This window comes from Sarcophilus harrisii, chromosome 3, assembly GCF_902635505.1.
Source record: "Sarcophilus harrisii chromosome 3, mSarHar1.11, whole genome shotgun sequence".
NCBI lineage: Eukaryota > Metazoa > Chordata > Mammalia > Dasyuromorphia > Dasyuridae > Sarcophilus > Sarcophilus harrisii.
Genome location: NC_045428.1, coordinates 29063529 through 29086487, shown reverse-complemented (window position 1 = coordinate 29086487; position 22959 = coordinate 29063529). Strand labels below are relative to the sequence as shown.

Genomic DNA, 22959 nt, shown 5'->3' with positions numbered 1-22959 from the left:
ATATTGGGTCTATTATGTTTTTAGAGGAACCCCAAGTCTGAATCACTTCTGCAGACACTGGAAACCAGGCAAAGTATCCTACTGGTCACATTCTAGGCTAAGCAAAACAGATGATTGATTGATTGATTGAAAGCTAGATAAATATAAAATACACACACTTACACACATATATATATGTATATGTATACTCATATGCATATGTATATACGTACGCACATATTGTTTTCTCCACTAGATTGTAAGTTCCCTGTGGACAAAAACTTTCTATTTCTATTCCCAACTTTTATCCCAGTTCCTGCAACATAGTATTCACTTCAGTCATCGACTGTCAGCTGACACAGTTTCCTACTACAAGCCTCTGTGCCACTAGTAGGTAACTGAGTAGAGGGTAGAGGACACATTTATTGAATGTTTTATTGTAATAATTTGTTACATAAGTGCAGGGCAGAAGACATTTATTGATCACCTGTCATATTCAAGGCTCTAGACAAGCTATAATCTATGTTTCCTTTTCCAAGGAAAAATGGGGAAAGATCCTCTATGAAGTTATTTTAAAAGATTATATTTTGGAGTACTATATTAATAAATGTTTGTTGATTGGCTGGTCCATTCTTTTTTTCCTTATGAATTTCCTTATTGACTTAACTCAGTTGTCTTTGTCAGCTTGATTCTATTTGCTCACAGAATCAGCTACCTGTAGTGAGAGAAACCCTCACCATGCGGTTGCATGATAATTATCAGCACTGCTGTGTGACTGGGGTCGCCAATCACCAGCAAACAAGGTGTTTTGGATTGCTGGGGTTTTATGGCTATTACATAATTTAATGATCATTTTATTCTATAGGAAGAAAAAAAGAATGTAGTAGGCTTTAGCCAGAGCTGAGTGTGAGAATAGGAAATGTCAGAAATCAGTGGCATTAGAGCCTGGCCAGAGGGCGATTGTTCCCCACAGTATATCAGAGAGTATTTTGTCCAATATCATTTTAAAAGATGTGGAGACCTGGGGTTTTCACTGCTTCCCTTGGGAAACTGTAATCTCGCAGTCTAATAGGGCTCAGGAGTGGCAAATTTTCCCCAGCTTGCTCCCAGAATAATGGCTAGATTTGTAGGAGGTCTTGGAACATTTGAGATATTTTTGTAAATGGGATTTAGAAAAAACTAAAAAGAAAAAATTATATATCAAACCAAAAAAAACTCAATAATTTTTTTTTTTTTTTAACTAATGAGATTTCTCTTGGGTTTACTTGTATTTGAACTGGTTTCCTGTTCTTTTGCACAAGTTCAAGCATATCATCGTCATGAAGTCTTTCCCTATGTTCCCAGTCTTGAGCAATTCCCTTAACCAACTTCGGTCTAAATTTCCCCACCTCCAAAATGAAGGGAGGGCCCTAATTGGTCATCCAGTTTCTTTGCTGCTCTAGAGCGGTGATCCAATATCCATGTAACCTTAACTTCTCTAGACTTCAGTTTCTAAATCTGTAAAATGACAGGGTTAGACTAGATGACTTCTTCATTCCTTTCCAGTTTCAGATCTTTGATCCTATGATCTTTTTAACACAAAAGGGAGAGTTCTTAGAATTTTATACCGCTTGAGAGCATCCATTATTTTGGTTTTGGATTCCCAGAATTTACCTTCATGTCTGGTGTGTGATTGTCTAAAAGACAGTCAACAGAAATGTCATAAGCATATCCCATGTGCCAGACATGATGCTAAACACGGGGAATACAAAAATTGACCCAACTAGGTATTTAATAAATTCTTGTGGATAGACTGATTGTGCTAGAATTCCATAGATCTTCCATGATCACAGGCCAACAGATTCTACTCTCGTGCGTTACCGACAGTCAGGGACCTATCATTTAATGAAGTCCATATAAATCAACAGAGATCATTTTGGTCAAACTGTTTTCATTCTATCCTTAGTAGGTTATGGATTGGTTTCTGGTTATATTGGGTTAAATTTCACCCTATACTTTCCCTTATTTGGAAAAGATATTGTGTAAAATAATTGCCATGGAATTTATTCAAAAAGAAGGAGAACATATTAGGGAGAGGGAGGTCATTCTGTATATGAGCAATGGACAGAAAAGTTCAGAGTTGGCAATTTTCATTTTGTCCTGTCTCCTTTTTGCCCTCTTTAAAGTAAGAAGTGTGCCTCATGCCTACTCTGCAAAGTTATTGGGCAGTATAATGAGTTGATATTTATAGAGCTTGGAGCTTTGGGGATGAAAGGTGCTAAATAAGGATTTATTGTTTATTGAATTTATTTGATGTATCCAACCTCCTGGGAACTTTTACTGAAGTTAATTAAAGACATTGTCTCTGCCCAGGAAGTTCACAGTGTCATTTGAAAACCACCTAAAGTAAATGCTTCATTGTATTTTTATTATTTGGGATGGCACCAGGAGCCATGGCTCCATGCCAGTTGGTGATCTCCCCCATCTAATAGTTCAGAATCCAATGTAAGGTTTTCAGAAAGAATGTGGTGCCGCAAGCAATGGACCATGTCCTTGAAGTCAGCCTGCCTCCTTTTTCTATTTGGCCAAGGAAAACTACCTTCTATTTTTTTTATGATAATTTTGAGGTTGGAAATTTAAGAAATTCTCTTCCTCACTTTATTTTTAGCCAGTAACTCCTCCACCTTAGAAGCTAGAATTTCCTCTGGTCCACATTGTCTAATGATCACTTTCCCTCCCAAGAATGCCACTCTAAGGTGGAGGGCTGAAGGGCCTTCCATTGTGCTCAACCAAGCCCACAGATGCTTAGTACCCTAATTATACTAATTGTGCCTTTGCATCCTTTCTTTGCCAGCTGGTGATGGAATTCTGTGGTGCGGGCTCTGTCACAGATCTGATCAAGAATACAAAAGGCAACACACTGAAGGAGGAGTGGATTGCGTACATCTGCCGGGAGATCTTACGGGTACGAGTCACATGGGGGCCTTCTCCCACTTCCTGATGCCAGCAACGGGAGACAACCTAGGGAGAGGGGCACAGGGAACAAGTGTTCCCAGCCTTTAGGACTGTTAACTCTGTCGGTGGTGAAGGCATCTGGGATTAATTCGCTCCAATGAAAATGAGTACAATTCCAAACAGGTCAAAGATGTGAAACTCGTCTGGATCTTATTTTATGATGATCCCTGACATTTACTGATGGCGTGTTGTACAGTTTGCAAAACATTGTTCACACGGTGTCTCATTCAGGCTTCACAAGACCCCTATGAAGTGACTATTATAGTTTAGTCTTATCGCTCACTTCCAGATAGCCAGCCAGCATGGTAGAGTGGAAAAAGACATTTTATGTCCCACCCCTGACAGTTAATGATTGGGTCATCCTAGGCAAGTCACTTAATCCCTCAGAGAACTCTCTAAGGCTATAAAAGAGAGAGAAGTGCCAGCCTGGATTAGTAGGAAGGAGTTTCCTCATCTGGGTGTTCCCTATACTAAGTAAATCGCCAGTCCTCTATTTTCCTACTCCATTTTCTACCATTCTGTTTCTACTTTCCCAGCAGCAGCAGACAGGATCTGAAAAAGTATCTCTTGTAACTGGGCTGATAACCTGTCAGAAAAGTAATTGCTACAGAACTAGTAGAAAAAGGTCTAGACCTGGGATCAAGAAAACTTGAGTTCAGAACTTGTTTCAGATACATACTGGCTATGTGATCTGGGACAAGTCACTTAATCTGTCTCCCTCAGTTTCCTCATATGTAATTATATCTATCTATCTATCTATAGATAGATAGATATAATTAATCATATATTAATACATACTATTTCCCATAGTTGTGGGGATTAAATGTGACATTATTTGCAAAGCACTTAATACATGTCTAGTATAATATAAGTGCTTAATAAATGCTTATTTTCTTCCTCCTGTTTAAAAGTTTGAGCAAGGAAATTTTTGAAAGAATTAGATACCTTCATTTTGTATTGGGAAAGTGGCTAGATCTGATTTTCCAACTTTGTTCCCTTGGCACAGCTTCCAACTATCATTTTTTTAAAAAAAGAAATCCCCATCCTCTCCCATATGTATGTAAATATTCATAAATGAACTGCTAGTTTATCAGTGAAGGATGTTTCCATGCAGGGAGCTTCCCATATTGATGAAAGACAGGCCCGGAAGAACAAAAATTTTAAACGCACTTAGAAGAGGTAAAGTTTTCCCTCTCACTTTAAAAGTTACATTTTATACATTGGCAAGTTTGATAGTAATCATGAAGTACTTAAGTGAGTGATTCTTTAATTAATGAGCCCAAAGTGCATCTTTCATTGTGACATGTAACTGGGAACCAACAGCCATGTGGATTCTAAATTGGCTCACCCTGATCTGTTCCAAAGGGGGGTTTGTTGGGGACTTGGGGTGATCCCAAACTAAAATTAATATATGACATTTCATATTTTCATTTGCTGTCAGTTTGCCCGAAAAAATCAATGAGAGACGTGTAGCTATCAGAAAGGAAATCCATATCCCTGGGAGTTTCCAGCCTCCAAGAACTAAAAATCAGAGTAATTCAATGGAGAAATAGAATACCTCCGAGTTTAATTGTCACTGAGTAATTGTCTTCTGTAGATAATGAGCACAGGGTCATATATGAAAGGAAGCACTAAAAATGACAGTGATAAATGCCAGCAGTGGAAATAGAATTTCCCTACCCTAACCTGACTTTACTCCCCTCCTTTCTCTTTCCTTTTCCTTTTCTCCTCCCATCTCCCTCCTTATTTTTCTTCCCTCCCTGGCTCCCTTCCTCTTGCCTTGCCTTTCCCAAAGTCTCTTAATTCTACTGCCTTCTTTCTTTTGATTATTTCCTAGTTTTCCTATATTTCATTTGTTTGTACATTATTCTTTGCTTAGATTGTAAGCTCCTTGAAAATAGGAACAGCCTTTTACCTTTTTTTTTGTATTCCCAATCTTAGTATACTGTCTGCTACATAGTAGGCCCTTAATGTTTAATGACTAACCATTATGAGTAGAGCATGAGAAAGGATGGTGGTCTTGACTTGTTGGCTTTGTGACCTTGAACATGTCACCTCTCCTCGAAACTTCTGTTCATTTTTTTCATTTCCTAAATGTAGGCAACATATACTTGATATGTGATATCATCAGTAATTTTAATCAGAAACTATTTTTAAAATAGCAAGAAAAAATGTATTCCTTTATTTCTGAAGAATTGCATTGTTCCCAGTTGAACCTCCCAAAATAAGGGCATAGGGTTAGCTAGACTTTTGAGGTTATCTCCTCTAACTGACTAATTTTATTATAAAGGAAGCTCAGTGCTAAGGAGATGATGACTTCCCCAACATCATACTAGTAGGAGTAGAATTTGAACTCGGAATCAAGTGCTCTCTTCCCTATATTGTATGCTGCTTCAGAAAATAAAGGGCAAAAGGCAATTCAAATAGGTAAGAGGGAACAAAGTGAAATAGGAAGTCATTCGGCTAGAATGTTTCATCTGAATTTGACCTTAATTCCCCACAGACAGAGAGAGGTTATATTACTAAACAGTAAATCCTGTTCACTTTTATGACTGTCCCATAACTTAAAGCATCATCTCAAGCATATGAAAGATTTGTGTGTAATCAGCCCTCTGGGGCCATCTGGGCCTGCTTATTTGGTTGGTTATTTTTTTTTTAAAGATTTTTTTTTTTTTTGTTTATTGGAAAAGGGATGAGGAAATGATTTATTTGTAATCAGGGGCTGCTGCTCCCATTAACTCTTTTTGGCTCTCCATCTCTCCAGGGCCTGAGTCATCTGCATCAACACAAAGTGATTCACCGTGATATTAAAGGGCAGAATGTCTTGCTGACAGAGAATGCTGAAGTAAAACTAGGTAAGAGTTGTCACTGCTCAAACTCTTAGAATAGGCGATGAAAAGCAGACTCAGCCAAGCCTGGGAAGTACAGGGAATTTGATAGACGTCATGGCAGACCGGCAGCTGAGTTTCTTTTTGCAACAATTGTGAATTTGAGGCCTACGGCTTGGAGTTCACAGTTCTAAGAATAGAAGTGGGATTGACAATTTGTCTTTGTTTATTTTATCAGGGCTGTTAGTCGTACACTTGAAATGCTTAGAATTGCCTCCAAATTGGGGAGTAGCCGCCAACCATTCTGTAATGACATCCACTTGAGGAGGTTGAGGGAGTGATGCGGACCTGGGTTTGTGTGAAAGTGGCTTGTATTGTATTCAGGGGGTCTGAATTCGAAATCCCTGCATGCTTCCTGCACCTGGCAAGAGCAGGATGCTTCTGTGATGGAATCCAGTTCTTCTACTGAAAGCACTCACAGTTGGGCATTTTCAGAATCACTGGCTCCCAGAGTCATCTGTTTTATCTCCTTGTCTTCGCGTGAATGTTGATTTCGTTATGCTTTGTAGACCACCTGCCAGAGGAATGCTTGGTTCCAGACATGACTTGCTCTCCTGTTTCTCTGACAGTTGATGGAGGCAGATTTTTGATATTGCTTTTGGGAAAAGATAATTAAACTTTCAAAGACTAGAGTGAGGAAGCATTTCAATCATTTCATGCTGCCAACCTTGTGCTTTGGAGAATATCTTAATCTTTTTTTTATCTTTATCTCTATCCCTATTCTTATCCTTATCCCTGTTTCTCCCCATTCCTATTTCTATGGCCCCCTCTCTCTATATGTGTGCCTCTTTGTCTCTGTCTGAATCTATCTGTCCCTCTCTTCTTTCTCTCTGTCTCTCTGTTTGTCTCTCTTGTGTCTGTCTCTCCTCTCTCCCTTCATTTTTCTCTTCTTCCCTTTCTCCCTATCCCTCTATCTATCCTTATCCCTATCCCTATTACAATCCCTTTTCCTAGTTCTTTCCTTTCTTGACCTGCTCCCCAGCTTAAGAGTCTTAGAGCATCACCTGGGGGAATTGCAAAGCTCAGTTCTATTCTCAGTCACACAACCAGGCAGTACATCTTGAAACTGTTATTTTCACAGATATTCATTTACCTATTATCTATTAGAGCAACTCTTCCAAGACTGTTCTATGGATTAAATCTTACCCCCAGAAACCATTCCTTTCAGCTCAACTCAATCAACATTAATCATCTAATGGGCAAGGCACTGTACTAGGCACTAGGAATCTCCACCTCCCCATTTCTCCTGACTCCACCCTACCTCTGAGAGTGGAGGGATACAGTGATCACACAGTTAAAAAGCTCTGGTGGACACAAAGCAGCCATAGATGAGACAATGCCGCATTATCACCCCTCACACTGGTTTCCTACACCTCACACACATCCCTGTCCACCCTTAAAGTGTTCTCTCTCCTCATTTTTACCTTTGAAAATCTGTAGCTTCCTTCAGGGCTTAGGTGCCACCTCCCATAAGAAAACTTTCCTGAACCCCTTAATCATTAATGTCCTTCCTCTTCTCCATCTAGATTGGAGGTAGTTATCTGTGTACATATTTTATCCCACTTTTCTCTACTTTCTTTCCTTTCTCTTCCTCTTCTTCCATGGAACATAAGGTCCTTAAAAAAGATACCATCTCCCTTTCTCCTTTGTATCTCTAGGACCAAGGACAGTGTTATTAGACGGTGAAAAGTGTTTATCCATTAACTGAATTGACTTTTACAACACATACACAAAAGCTACTGGCTATGCTCAGAGGCTAACCATGGTACCATAGAAAGAGCCCCAGCCTTGAGGGCAGGAAGTCCAGATGACCAGTTCTGCTCTGAGTAAGACAGTAACTTTGAGCAAATGATTTCTCCTTTCTGTACCTCATTTTTTTGTTGATCATAGAATGAAGGGCTCAAATTAGAAGCCATCTCCAGTTTTCTATGAGTCTAGTAAAGATATTCCCAGAAGTATCTTTGTTCTCCATCAATTCCTACTAAGTTAGCATGATATATTCGATTGAAGAGTTTGATTTAATCTCCAGTTCATTTCAACTAACATTTATTAAGCTGTTTTGATTTATAAAACATTGTACTGGACACTGGTAATAAAAAGAGAACAATAACGTAGTACTATTAGGAGATTAACTTCTGCAATAGAGTGCAAGTTCCATGAGGCTAGGAAGTAGTTTTACTTTTTTCTTTTTCTCTCACTCTTTTTAGCATGCAGTGTCTGGTTTATGGCATGCTAATAAGAAATACTTCTTGACTCTTGATAAACTACCCTGCACTCAAGGATCCTACTGGGGACTAAAATGGTACATCTAGAGAATATATTGAAAAATGAGCAATTTTTTATATATTTAAAATATATTCAAAATTTGAGATGCAAAAGAAATATTGTACTGTCATTTTCCCCTAAAGCATCCTTAGGAATCTTCAGAAGTTATGAAAATAAGTGCAGAATTGTTTTCTAAAGGATTCTACTTTGTTATAGCTTTTTGTTTTTTCAAATAAAGCTAGTTTTCAGCATTCCCCCTTGCAAAACTTTGTGTTCTATATTTTTCTGCCTCCCTCCCCTAGATAACAAGCAGGTCAATATAGATTAAATATGCAATGAAGATTCTATTTTTTATATAATTCCTGTTTTCCTATTGCTGAACCAATCCCCACTGCACTTTTTTAAGGAAGCATTCTTGTGCTGGCTGGAGGGCATTTTAGTTTCATCTCTGTGTTTATGTTTGATCTGACTTTCAGGAAGGTTCTGTCAACGCAAAATATATATGTGTGTGTGTGTGTGTGTGTGTGTGTGTGTGTGTGTGTGTGTGTATTTTTTTTTTTCCCCTAAGTCTGTGACTTCATCAGTGCCAGGAACTCCAAATATGGAAACTCTCTTCCCTGGTGCAGGTCTACAACTTATTCTAAGTGATAGCCTTAGAGTCTGTGCTCTTAATAAGTGAAGCTCTTAATAGCTTAATATTTGATCAGTGTCATACACACACATACACACACACACACACACACACACACCCCACAGTCAGAACCGGAACTTGAAATGTACCATAAATTCAGGATTAAGGGGCTAGCAACTAGAAGGTATGTCAAGGCTAGCCGGCTCACTGTACTCCACTGTCTCTTCACAAATGCCCTTATTAAATGCAGGATGTTTCTTTCCTCTGCCATTTTTGATGCAAGCTCCAGGATCGCTCCTCTCTGTTGTTGTCAAGGTGCTTCCAGGACAAACCAAAGATTAAGAATATCCTCAACTTTCAGGCCATGTGCCTAAGCAACTGTTCAGCTAATACAAATACAACTTGATGCTATTTTCCCATGAAGTATCCAACTTGAGACAGCAGTTTTATTTTTGTTTCCAAATGGATTGTAAGGTTTCGTGCTTAATATGTATGTATCTGTTTCCTTACCCAGTGGATTTTGGCGTCAGCGCCCAGTTAGACCGAACAGTAGGTCGGAGAAATACTTTTATTGGCACGCCGTACTGGATGGCCCCAGAAGTTATTGCCTGTGATGAGAATCCGGACGCCACCTATGATTTCAAGGTATGAGGTCTTAACTATGTTGCTTTTGGGTTCAAAGCAAATCTCCCATTATGGGATTTCTTTTACGGGCGGATCTTCATGAGGTTTTGAGTGTGTAGTATATTATTCAGTCAACATTTCTTTAAATATTTAATGTGTATAGGATAGTTCCATGAGCGAGAGGAGGAAACACAAAATAATCCTAGGATGTTAAATTGGACTTTATATATTGGGACTTCAATGAATCCATGGATGTCATCAATAGAACAGAGGGTAGTATGATCTTGTCATTCTTTGTGACTCTTGGCTATTCCTCCTGTATATCCTTCCAAAAGAATCTGCCCAAAATTCCAGAGACATTCTAGGTTAGTGTTTTTCTTTCTTCCCTCCCTCCCTGCTTTCCTTCTTCCCTCTCTGCTTCCTTTCTTCCTCCCTCCCCCTCCCACCATTCCTCTCACCCTTCCTTCCTCTCACACTTCTTTTCTTCCTTCCTTCTTTCTTTTGTTCCTTCCTTCCTTTCTTCCTTCCTTCCTTCCTTCTTTCCTGTCTTCCTTTCTCCCTTCCTCCTTTCCTTCCTTCCCTCCCTCCCTCTTTCCTTCCTCATTTTATGCATACCAGAGATAGTTACATGGCCTAATGAATAGACCTAGACTCAGGAAGACCTGAGTTCAAATCTGGCCTTAAAGTTTTAGTAACTGTGTAGCCTGGCCAAGATATTTGATTCCCATCTACCTCAGTTTCCTCATCTGTAAATCAAAGGTCATAATAACAGCTATTTCTTAAGGTTATTGTAAGGATCGAATCAGATAGTATTCATCAAGCACTTTGCAAACTTCAAAGTGTTATATTCGGATACTACTATTACTACTACGACTCTCAGCAGCACCACCCAGGCTCCCCATCTGTTGTTCCTCCTTCTTGGCTCCATTCACACAGATATCTGTCAAGCTCCCTTTTCCTCATGTCTTCACTTGGAAGGCACTGCAGCTCATTGACGTGTGCCAAGCATCTGCTGACCTCCTTGGGGGCTCTTCAGAGACCACTGGAGACCATCGTGATTAGCACTGACCTTAAACTCGATTGTTGTGGGACTTAAATGGGGCAATTCATGGGCCCTACATGTCAGTTTGCTAACATTTGGATGACATATGTGTGTTGTTGTGCCGGTTGTTATGCACAAAGTTATAACCACACTAGGGTAATATATTTTAGGATGTCCATGTGTAGTTTTAAATCCCCCATAATATTTGATTGCTTATTTTGAAAAAATTCTTTAAAAATTTCTGGTTTGTCATTTCTGTCCACTAAACCGAGCTTTTGTTCTGTCCTTATGGCATTGAAAGCCATGTTTCCACTTCGTTTATCATTCATATTTATGACAAACAATCTTGGCAGTTAGTTTCCTTTCTTTTCATATTCCATTTACATTAAATTATGAATTCCTTGTCTTCTGTCATCTCTCAACTTAAAATAGCCAGACTCAAGCACCCCTTGTGTTATATAAAGTTTCATTGCTGAGGGCCTTATTATCGAGTTCCTTTTTGCAGACGGGGTGTGAGCAGCTTCCGTATGGTGCCGAAAACGTGTTGTATGTTGGAGTGGTCAGTTGAAATTCAGTGGGCTGCTCTTGGCTTTGTGCTGGGAAGCCGCTAATAATAATCCTCCCAGTATCCAAGCAGAGGAACGAGATCTCCTACCTTTGGCCAAAGCACGTGCGAGAGCGGAGGTTTTTCCATGAACTTCCTCTATCTCTCTAGCCTTATCCTCTGAGTGCTCCTCAAACACTCTTTGATGTCCCCAGTGTTGTTTGCTGTCACAAATGGCAACAGGGTTGGGTGACATTGTGTTTTGATGTGGGTGGAAGGTCATCCAACAAATCTAAGGCCAGTGGAATCCAGGAGCCCTGCTTCTCCCCCACAGTTTTCTCATGGCAGTAGAAATCGCTGAGGAGGCTGGCCATATGGTCTTTGTATTGCTCACTAAATAACCTTGGAGAAAACATTCAACTTGTTTTGTTGTGATTTAGTTGCTTTTCAGTCATGTCTGACTCTCCGTGACCCCTTTGGTGTTTTCTTGGCAAAAGTACTGGAGAAGCTTGCCGTTTCCTTCTCCAATTCACTTTACAGATGAGGAAACTGAGGCAAACAATCTGATTCATGACCTGCACAGATTTGTACCAGGGAAGATGAATCTTCCTGACTCCAAGCCCAGGGCTCTGATACTCTGTATCAGTTTAAGTAAACAAGAATTTATTAGATACCCATTGTTCTAGTCACTGGGGATACAAAACTTTGAATCAGTTCCAAGTCTGGTCAGAGAACGCCACATGGTCACAGGTAAATCACTACCAAGTTGCATAAAGTAATTTTGGGGCAGATATTGAGAGCAATAACAATGGAGATCATTAGGAATGACTTCATGTAAGAGATGGCACCTGAACTGGACACAGGCTAAGGATTTAGAGAAGTAGAGGTTAAGTGGACTGGGAAAGGGAAAGGTCCTTAGTGCTCATTCCATGAATTTCACTCATTTTACACTTCATCTTGACAAATAGCATCATTCACTCCCATTTTACAGGTGAAGAAATTGAGTCCTAAAGGTAGTTTGTTTATTGGGAACACCTAAAAGCTGTTGGGTCGCCTTGGAAATTATCTCATCATTAGATCCTGGATTTTGTCTTCATCATACATATGAGGGAACAGAGACCCAAAGATGTGATGTACTTACTTAGAGTTGTACAATCATCATGCATTAAAGACAGAATGAGAACCCTGATCACATGGATTTCTCATTGTGGAATGGATCATGGAAGACTATCGCTCGCCTGCCTTAAACACTGATCCTGAAAACACACAGTTAGCTGTCCCTGTGACAAGTATTAAATCAGAAGAAGGCATCATCATTAATGAAATTGGGTCAGGAAAACACAAACTTCTCAGTCTTCATGACGCATCTCTCGGGGCACTAACAAATCTCTGAGTCTCTTTGGAGGAAAACAAGCTGGGAAGTCTACCATATTCCATATTTTAATATCCTTCTTCCCGCAAACTTAGTCAATGAGAGAATTTTACAAGGGTGTATTGGAAAACAGTGGGATGACCTAAAAATTCACCTTCTCCCAGAACAAATGCAGTTTCTTTAAGCTACTATGGAGAAGCAGTGGCTCTATGATTTAAACCCTAATTCCTTCTCGAGCTATGTTGATTCGCATCCAAGATCCAGGCTCTAAGCATACATCCTTTAGGAGTACATTGCAATTCTTCTAGAATGACATGACTAGTGGCTGTCAATTGATGTCAGCATTGTCTTGAACAGCTAACAGAATCCCCCGGGGAATGGTAGGTCAGCTGAACAGAGTCTTTCCCCTTGCTTAAAATGCAGTTGGCTGTGACCTTTGCAATGGGCATTTTGTGATGAACATTTAATATATTATATGAATTTATCATCATTCTCATTACCGGTATTATCTCACTCCATTTGTTTGTGATCCTGAGATAAAAATAAGATAATATTGTCCGTCCAGTAGAGAATCATCTCCCTTTTGGACAAGTTCAGTAGAGTTATTAAAGGACGGGAGGTGAAGGGCAGGAGAACAGTGGAGAAGAAAAGGATGGTCCAGTTCACTATAAGAAGACTTGAAACTATCTTAACTCTTAAAAATTCTTTGTTATATCATCATACTATCAAGGAGAACACTTCAAATATGGTGACTGTGGATCCATGGCAAACTTGAAAAAACTAGGGCTGTATAGTTCTCTAAGTCGCTTGGTAGATAGCATGCCAGATTTCAAATCCAATCTCAGACACCTACCGGCTTGTGTGGCCCTGGGTGAGTCACTTAACTGTTGTTTGCCTCAGTATTCTCATCTGTAAAATGGAGAAAATAATAATACCTTCCTCATAGTGGTGTTGTGTAAATCAAATGAGATAATAAATAGGGAGATCTTGGGAAAACTTAAAGCTATATCTAAATATTAGGTATGATAATAATGATCATTATTATCGTTGTTATCAATATTTCCATCAATGCTTGGCAGGAGCATTCTATTATGCCCTTGGAGGCCTGAGAGTTGGCCTTGCATGGGCTAGAACAGGGTCCTTGGTGGGGAGGAAGACTTCTTCAATGACCCTCCCAATGTCCCTCACTGCACTTTCTTGCCTTATTTGCCAAAGAGGATTTTCTGAGCCACATGTGACTGGAAGCCTCTCGGCTATTTATTGGAGCCCATATAACCCGAGGTCTTTCCTTTGCATTCATGACAAGGTGTAATGTACAATTTGGGATCTCCTAGTGGAGGCTCCCAAAGGATTTAGTCAAGCGTCTCTACATCACAACAAATGCAAAGATTCAATAAGGTAATAAAAGCTCTGGAGGCTTCGCCTGCCCTTGGAGGATAAGCAAAGCCTTTGGCTGAGCTCGTGGTTATTTATTAGAAGCAGACAGCGCCCGCTATAGAGAGGGGACCACAAACAGCCCGCCCCAAATCTACCCTATTATCAGGCAATAACATGAAAAATCTCATTTGTCTGATGGGCTCGTTTTCCCCTTGAGGTCCTTCTCCTTCTCATTTCCTGACAGTCTGTCAAAACACTTCAAGTCAGCGGAAAGGTTTCATTTCCCTGATAAGTATGTGGGACAAAAATGAAAGCTTTTCCCTTTTGATGATAAATGTTCAAAAGAATCTAAATTAATAATAAAAACCACTTCACAATTCAATTCCCAGGCTGCTTTATTTTGGTGTGTGTTTGTGTGTTTTTACATTTTGTCTTTTAGTTTATTAGAATCCTAGGTCCTGAAGTGGTAGGGACCTCGGAGGCAATCTCGGCCATCATTTTACAAGTAAAGAAACTGAGGCTCAGGACAGCAAGAGATTTTTTTCCCAAGTTCACACCAGGCTATGAGCATCAGAGATAGTATTTGAAAGCACATGCTCTGAGTCAGTGCTCCTTCTGGAGCTCTTTGTTTATCTAGGAAAAGCATCATGGGGTGGTGGGTACAAAGTCAGTAAGATCTAGGGTGAATCCCTCCCTCGGCTAATTATGTGACTGTCAAGTCCCTGATTTTTCTGTTCCTCTCTGTAAAATGAATGCAATAAAATCCCCAGCCTCTCAGACAGGTCATATGACCAAATGCGATCATAGATGAAAAGCACCTTAAACGTGTTTTAGTAGAGGGAATTTTCTCATTTGGGAGTTCCCTGGGACCTTGAGATCTCATCAATAGTCCCATCTGCTCAAATGAGAAAATACAGATAAAGAAATTTGCAAAATATAAGCATGATATACATTTGTCATCATTCTCATGACCAGCATTATCCCATTCCATTTGTTTGTGATGCTGTCAACAATAATAACAACTAGCATTTATATAGCAATTTCAAGTTTGCAATTTGCTCTATGTATATAATCTTATTTGACCCCTACAACAACTCTATGAATTAGGTACTAAAATTATTGCCATTTCACATATGTAGAAACTGGAGTCAACAAAGTGGCTTACCTAGAATGTCACAGCTATTACATATCTTTTTTTTTTTTTTTTTTTTTTTTTTTTTTTTGCTGAGGCAATTGGGGTTAAGTGACTTGCCCAGGGTCACACAGCTAGGAAATGTTAAGTGTCAGAGATCAGATTTGAACTCAGGTCCTCCTGACTTCAGGGCTGGTGCTCTATCCACTGTGCCATCTTAATTACCCCTTATTACATGTCTTTGTATTAGACTTGGGTCTTTCTGTTGCAGACTTTGTCTCTATGAAACCTAAGTGCCCATGATAGGTGCTGAATAGAATTATTTAGACACATACAAGGTAATAAGAAATCAGGCTTCCAGTGCCTATCCCTCCCTTCTCTTAGCACAGATGATCAATTTGAGTATGTTCTCAAGAAGCAACATGTTACAAGATTTTATTCTGAGTTACAGTTTTTTTTTTAAAGAAAGATTGACAGTATTTATTTTAGTAAAGTCAAGACAAGTGAAACAGTCAACAGGCATTTATTGCATTTTTGTGCCAGTCACTGTGTTAAGCACTTTTAGGCATGAAGGCAAGCAAAAAGAAAGGTGGTTCCTGACCTCCAAGAGCTTACATCTTAATGGAGGGAGACAACATAGAAAAGAGACTGGAAAAGAAGTACTTATCTCAGATGGTGATGAAGGTCAGAGAATGAAATGGGAGTGGACCAGGCCATTCCTCAAAATGGAACTTCCAGGAGAACTTGCTATTGAGAACAGGGAGCTACTAGATCAGAAGGATAAGGAAGCTGAGACATGGTGACCAAGTTCATTGGAGGTTCATGACCAAAAGGATCAAGACATCAGTGCTCAAGGTGTTTGGTAACAGGATGCAAATTAAGGACTCTGATTTTTTCTTGTTGTGATGAGTGACCAGAATGCATCACTGAGTTCAATGTGTCTCTATTGGTGGTAAAACATGATTAATATCTCTGTTTCCATGACTTTATCGTATCCACAGTCTTTGATTTCCAGCTGGAAAAATCTTAACTCTCCCGTTATGTAGTTGGGGAAACTAAGGAATAAGACCTAGAAACTAAGGAATTGACCTAGAAAAGTAAAGTGTATATCATGTGTATATCATACCTAGAAGTTGTCCATCCTTCCCCAATCCTTCAACAACTCCAAAATCCTCTTTCTTTATTTCTAATGGCAAAATCATATTTCATTACATGTACATATCAGAATTTGTTTGGCCATTAACTGAATGATGATTTGGAGTTGTGTTTGGGATCAATTATATGCCAATTAATTATCTGACTGGATCCTCCATCCAGTATCCCCTATCATGAGCCAGATACTCGGGTGTTAGGGATACAACCCCAATGTTCTACCAGACCCTCTCTCTACCTTGCCATCAAGGAGATTCACTTCCGTTAATGGCAAAAACTCAGTTTTCTGTACCACATGCCTCATGAAAACTGCAGCGTGTGACTCCTATAGAGGCAGAGCTCCAAGACTCTAGAATGAGACTGACATTGGAGGGGTTTGCTAAAGATTATGCAAGTTGCATTAGAAAAGAGTCCAAGACTCATTCTTCGGCATCTCTCCCTTCGGCATTGCTGTTCCCAATAGAGGAAGCGGCTTTTCTTCCTCGTACCATCATCATCCCAACCCAACAGGAACAATCCTTTTAGCTTTGTTCAAGCTGGATTTCGTCTCGCTGCCAGCTGGCCACCCACCAAGCGGGAGACGCATCCTGGGCAGTGACTCCGCCGAGGCCCCGGAATCTGTCTGTGTTGTGTTTGTAATGCACATTCTGCTAGGCTATTAATCATGCTACAGCCTAACCTGCACAGGGCCACTGGAATAATGAATTACCATCTTCTGCCCAAAATGAGTCACACCATGGCCACTAAGGAAACTTATCTCTCCCTGACTTGCTCTCCATCTTTCTCTTCCCTCATGCCTCTCTTCTCCCAGGAGCCATCTTGTCACTCTTAATTGGAGCGTTTTCTCCCGTATTTAAGTTCCAAAGTGTCTCTGGGATTCACTAATGGATCCAAAGGCTTAAACAAGACACATCAAGGGCATTTCTTGCTTCCTAGTGCAGGCAGATGAGCATAGCCTGCAAATGACTTTGGGTGTGCAGCCAGGAATATCAATGCTGCTTTTGAAAAATGAGATAATCTCAGGGAAAATGATCCTAACTATGATAGAAAATGGAGTTCTCAAAGAAACCACAGCATCTGTGCACATCAGGTGGTTGTGTAAATGCCATGCAGCCATCAGAAAGATTTCCCCTTTGGTTTGAAGAGAAATGTGTTGTGTGCCTGGCATTGTGCTGGGCACTAAAGATACAAAGAGGAGAATGAAACGGTCCCTGCCCCCGAGGGGCTCACACTCTAATGGAAACAGACAACATCTATATAAATAAATACAAAACCATGATTATTGACTAGCCTAATGCCACCAAGAGGCAAAATTTAGTGCTACCTTTTTTGAGGCAGGACTTTCCAGTTTTAGGCACAATATCCCATGTAGAATCTTATACCTTTACAAGTAACTGGTAAATTAAAAAGCAGTAGGTGCTCCTGGCCAGGTGCTAGGGTGTTTGGGAAGGTAAACATATGAGGGAGAAGAACCAAGAGGGAAGAAGTAATAGAGTATTCACTTTTCACCCCCAGTTAGGGGTCCCATAAGTCTCCCCTCTCTAATCCTTCTTACATACAACTGCTGAAGTGGCATTCCTAAAACACAGGACACCCTAGGACTTTGCACCATTCAGGAAGTTCTAATGGTTTCCCATTGCCTCTAGAACCTCCCTCCAATGTCCTCCTGTAATCAGGCATTTTAAGCAATTCATCCTTTATTTAGATACTACAAGGAGATTAAATACTATAAGGAGATAGAGATAAAAGCCCAACTGTTTTATTGTGTGTGTGTGTGTGTGTGTGTGTGTAGGAGTCACATACTACAGGATACTAGTATACAGGAGATTTTCATGAGGCATGTGGTACAGAGAACTGATTTTTTTGTCATTTATGGTAAGTGATCTCCTTGACTCTGGTAGAATATTTTGGCTTATACACACACACACACACACACATGTTCATATATACAATAGTGGCATTAAATATATTTTAGTTATATAAACACACATAAATATGTATACAGAAATATGTATATTTATATGTCTCTTTCTGTATATATTTGTGTGTGTATATATATATATATATATATATGAGAATGAGGTTTGGGGAAGGATGGATAAGTCTTATGTGTGATGCACACTTTACTTTTCTAGGTCAATAATTATCTCATTCCTTAGTTTCCCCATATATGTAATGGGTAACTTAATATATATAATTAATATATAAATAAATGATATATATTATATATATATATACATATACATATACATACATATATATACACACACACACATATGAAGCCACTTATTTTGGTGGCAAAGAACTAGAACCTAAAGCATTATCTATCATTTGGTGAATACCTAAATAAATTCTGATATGTAAATATAATGAATATGATTTTGCCATTAAATAAAGAAAGAAGAAAGTTTCAGAGAAATCTGGGAATACTTGTAGGAACTGATGCAGGTTTAAGTTAACAGATTGAGAACAGTTTCGACAGTGACAATGACATTTTAAAGACCAACACTTTGAAAAGACTTGAGGATTCTTGATGCAAAAACCAAGTCCAGGTCCAAAGGCCCAGTGACAAAGCAGCTACTTCCTGATCATTTTTAAGAAAGGTGTTCGAGTCTTGGGTGCAGAAGAAACTCTCCATTTGGGGGTTTGGCTAATATGGGAATTTCCTCTTCTCAACCATGCGTGTTTGTGAATAAGCACAGGCAACATTTAGGAGAGAAATTAACTGCTCATTAATTGAAAAGCTCTTTTTTTTTTTTTTTTAACTTTTTAAAAGTGAATGCAAAATATATTCTTGAAGGAAGGCTGTAACACAAAGCGGGGTGGGTCAGGAAAGCTCTCATGTAGGAAGTGGCTTTTGAGCTGAGCTTGGGATTCTAAGGGAGAGTATTCTAGGTGTAGTCTGGGCAAAGACTGAGGTAAGAGATGTAATCTTGTGAGTGAGGAACAAGGCAAAGTCCCCTTTAACTGGACCATGGAGTAAGACAAGGGAAGTGATGTCTAATATATTTGGAAAGGCAAGATCTCAATAAAGGGTGGATTGCTTTTCTCTTTGGTTCTTCTCCCTCCAGAATCTGGGTAGGATCCCCTATTTCTTTGTATTTAACAGTTCCTTTTAAAGGCTTGAGATTCTATGTAGTATATTGTGTTTAAAATCAGAAAGTCCTGCCTCAAAATAGGCGGCAACTACATGTTGCCTCCTGGTGGTATTGACTAGTCAACAACTTTGATAAGAGTCCCTCTTTCACAGAACACGGACTCCTGGTCTCTGGTGATAATAGAAACATGCTTTTGGAGAAGCAGAGATAATGAGGAGTAATAAGTAGTATCCAGAACCTTTGACCTCTTAATTGCCATGTCTGGAATCATTCTAGCTAAATGGCTGATGGGATTTGACAGCTGCTAAGTGGTGGCTGGGTAGTGTCAGTCTATTAAGTCTAATTCCTGATCAATTAGTCAGTCAATCAATAAGTTTCTATTAAGAACCAGCCAAACGACAAGGCTTTGTGCTGGGAATATGCATATTACCTCCTTCATCAAATCAAATACTGCTTTCCCTCAAGGAGCTTCTATTCTCTCAGGAAGATAGAAATATACAAAGTGTTTATAGGATAAGTACATTGATACAGGCTAATCAGTAAAGGTACCAGTAGCTTTTGGAAGGATCAGGAAAGGTATGTGGGAGGTACCAATGAGTTGAGTTGTGAAAGAAATTAAGGATGCTCATTGTTTCTTCCTTGCCCCTTCTCCAGTAAAACCCCAATAATGCAAAAGGATGTTCTTCCTGTGTTTAGATACAACCATAACTCGATGTTTCAATACAGTAGCCATTAATCTCATCCTAATATATGCTGGAATTAGAAGGTACATTTCTGCATGTTTGAAATACAAAAACAAAAACAAGGTACGCTGGGAATAAAGAAAAAGGATATACGCACACAAACACATATACATACATGAAAGAAAGAACAGTAATATCAGAGAAATAAGGATCCAGAAAGACTTTCCTGGAAGAAGTGGTGACTCTCATGCCGAGCTTTGTGCTGAGCACAAGGGATTCTTCAAGGCAAGAGATAAAGGAGAGAGAGTATTCCAGGAATTCAGGGCAGCGGCAGAAATATTTGAGAAATGACAAGATGGCTAGTTTGTCTTAAACATGGGATATGTGTAAGGCAGAAATGGGCAACGAGCCTAGAAAGGTATCTAGGAGCCAGATTTTGAAAGGCAGAGCGAGGGTTTTGGACAAGGTGTCTTAAAAGTCTTAAGAGTAGTAACTACACTACTCTTGTGTAGTTAAAAGTGCATTGAGACTTAAATGATCTTGTATCAGTTCCTAGAGATAATAGAGAGCCACTGGAGTTCTTTCAAAAAAAAAAAAAATAGGTGTAATTCCAATGTAGTAGTGATGAAGAGAGCCATCTATACCTGTCAGAGGTATAGAGAGAGGACTGTGGGAACTGAGTGTGATTCACAACCTGCATTTTCACTCTTTTTGTTATTGTTTTATTTTGTTTCTCTTTTTTTTTTCTGGTTAGATTTGATTTCTCTTGCGCGGCAAGATAATCATATAAATATGTATGCATATATTGGATTTAACATATATTTCTACCATATTTAACATATTGGACTATTTGTCATCTAGGGGAGGTTTGGGGGAAAGGGGAGGAAATTGGAATACAAGGTTTTACAAGGGCTAATGTTGAAGAATTGTCCATGCCTAAGTTTTGAAAAATAAAAAGCTTTAATAAAGGGGGGGAAAAGAAAAAGAAAAGAAAAATAAGTGATATTAAAATATTGCTATTAATTTAGCAAAATTTTGACATGAATATAGTTGTTAGTCACAGTACTTTGGAAACCAGAAATCCATCCATGTGCAAGGTGTATACTGACAACTTGATACTCTTGGATCTTTTCTGGTCTCCTTACTGGTATGAATTTGTCCTAACAACAGACCACCAAGGCCCAGAGGAGTGGATGCTCCTCAAGGGCAGAGGCTGCTTCTTTTTATTTTTGCATCTTCAGCTACTGGTACCCTTACTGATTATTCTGTATCAATGTATTTATCCTATAAATACTTTCTATATTTCTATCTCCCTGAGAGAATAGAAGCTCCTTGAGGGAAAGCAGTATTTGATTTGATGGGAAAGATAATATGTGTATTCCCAGCCCAAAGCCCTGTCATTTGGCTGGTTCTTAATAGAAACTTATAACCTTAAGACAAGTTTAGGCTTGTCCTAAAGTCTGTGAAACTAAGGGGGACCAGATTTTATTGTTTATTGGACAACATTTCTGGCAAGGATCTTCAAGACAATCTCATTTGGCTCCCTCATATTCCAGATTAGGGACTGAGCCCAGGTATTGACCAGAGTCAGGCAATAAGGAGCAGAACTGGACAATCTCTCTTCTCTCTGTGCTGTATTATGAGATCTGCATGTGGATTTGGAGAAGCCTTCATGTAATTCTGTATTCCTTACCAGGATCCTCATCACGGGCTTCTCTAAGTTGGGGGAAACATTAGTTGGTGGGGAGGGGTGAGGGAAGGGAAACTGGGTTTGATAAGAAAACTGAAAATCCTTATATGGCCCTAGAAGCCAAGCCCTGAAATAGTAACCCAGGTTAACAAAATGCCTGATTGGATTAATTTATGCCCATGTTTGTTTCCTTTCTCTCTCTTACAGAGTGACTTGTGGTCTTTGGGAATCACAGCCATTGAAATGGCAGAAGGTGCCCCCCGTAAGTAAGGAAGTCTCAGCTGGGCAGGGTGGGGGGCAAAGGGGGCCGGGAGCATCTGTCGCTAAGCTAATGGTGGAGAGCTGCCAAGAGCTGCAATGGGCATTTCTTCTGGTACAGTGAACTGTGTATGGCATCAAGCTGGCATGTTGAGATTGCAAAATTGAGGTTATGTTCAACAAAAGCTTGTTCGTTGTTGGCCGGTAGGAAGATTTCTTTCTTCAGCAGAAAGAGGCAGAGACGTAGACTGATGGAGACAGTGATAGAAACACTGACAGACACAGGAGGGCTGATGTTGACGGAGGACCAGGCAAAAAAGAGACACAGAAAAAGATTTGTGGAGATGGTGTCAGAGTCACTGGCAGACGCTGTGTAGAGTAATGGGGGCAGTGATAAGAGTCACAATCGGGCTGAGCCACGGAGACACAGAGAGCGATGGAAACGGTCACTGAAACACCAGAGGAGCTGCTGGTGATGGAGAAGCAGACAGAAACCATGGGGGCCTAGGAGCCGGAGAGAGATGTCTGGGGACAGAGAGAGGTGGTAAAATGGCAATAGTGAGGCACAGTGCTGGAGACACAGACAGGGGACTATGGGAGACACAGAGGCACCGACAGATGGATGAAGAGAGACAGAAATGGAAGCACAGGCAAGGAGAAGAAGGGGGAGGGGGTAGAGAGAACTAGAGAGTCAGAGACAGAGAAATGGAAGCACAGGTGGAAGGAGGAGGAAGAGACAGACAAAGAGCAAGGCAGAAGGAGACAGAGAGAGAGATGGGAGCACAAGCAGAGTAGGGAAAGGGGAAAAGAGAGGGAGAGACAGAGGCAAAAAGAAAGAGACTAATGGAAACATAAAAAATGGAGGTACAACCAGAAATCATTGGAAGTCCAGAGAGAGATAAAGAAAGGCTGAGATAATGCTGGAGAGTGATGGAGATGCACAGAATCAGATGGAGACGAAGAAAGAGAGACCAAAACTGATGAGAGTGACTAGGCCAGATGTGGAGTGATGAAGGTCCAGGAAGGAGCTAGAAATTGGTGGCAACAAAATGCAGGACTGACTTATAGAGACAGGTGAAGACACAGGATCTTTGGAAGAAGGAGATGGAGACAAAACTCTACAGACTAGTTAAGGCAAAGAGAGAGAGAAACTGTTGGAAAAACAGAGACCAATAGAAAACCAAAATGGTGACAAAGACAAGACAGAGAACCAGAGAGATGGTAGCAGAG

At 39.9% G+C, this 22959-nt stretch overlaps 1 protein-coding gene across 9 annotated transcripts in view; it reads left to right on the top strand.

Annotated features, from left to right (window-relative positions):
* Positions 1 to 22959, top strand: part of TNIK (TRAF2 and NCK interacting kinase) — a 401978-nt gene that overhangs the window by 232466 nt on the left and 146553 nt on the right. For all 9 annotated transcript variants that reach the window (XM_031957654.1, XM_031957660.1, XM_031957659.1 and 6 more), the window contains exons 5-8: positions 2813 to 2923; positions 5738 to 5828; positions 9272 to 9402; positions 21679 to 21733. In XM_031957654.1, coding sequence (XP_031813514.1) covers positions 2813 to 2923; positions 5738 to 5828; positions 9272 to 9402; positions 21679 to 21733 — 388 coding nt within the window. The remainder of the gene's footprint in view (positions 1 to 2812; positions 2924 to 5737; positions 5829 to 9271; positions 9403 to 21678; positions 21734 to 22959) is intronic.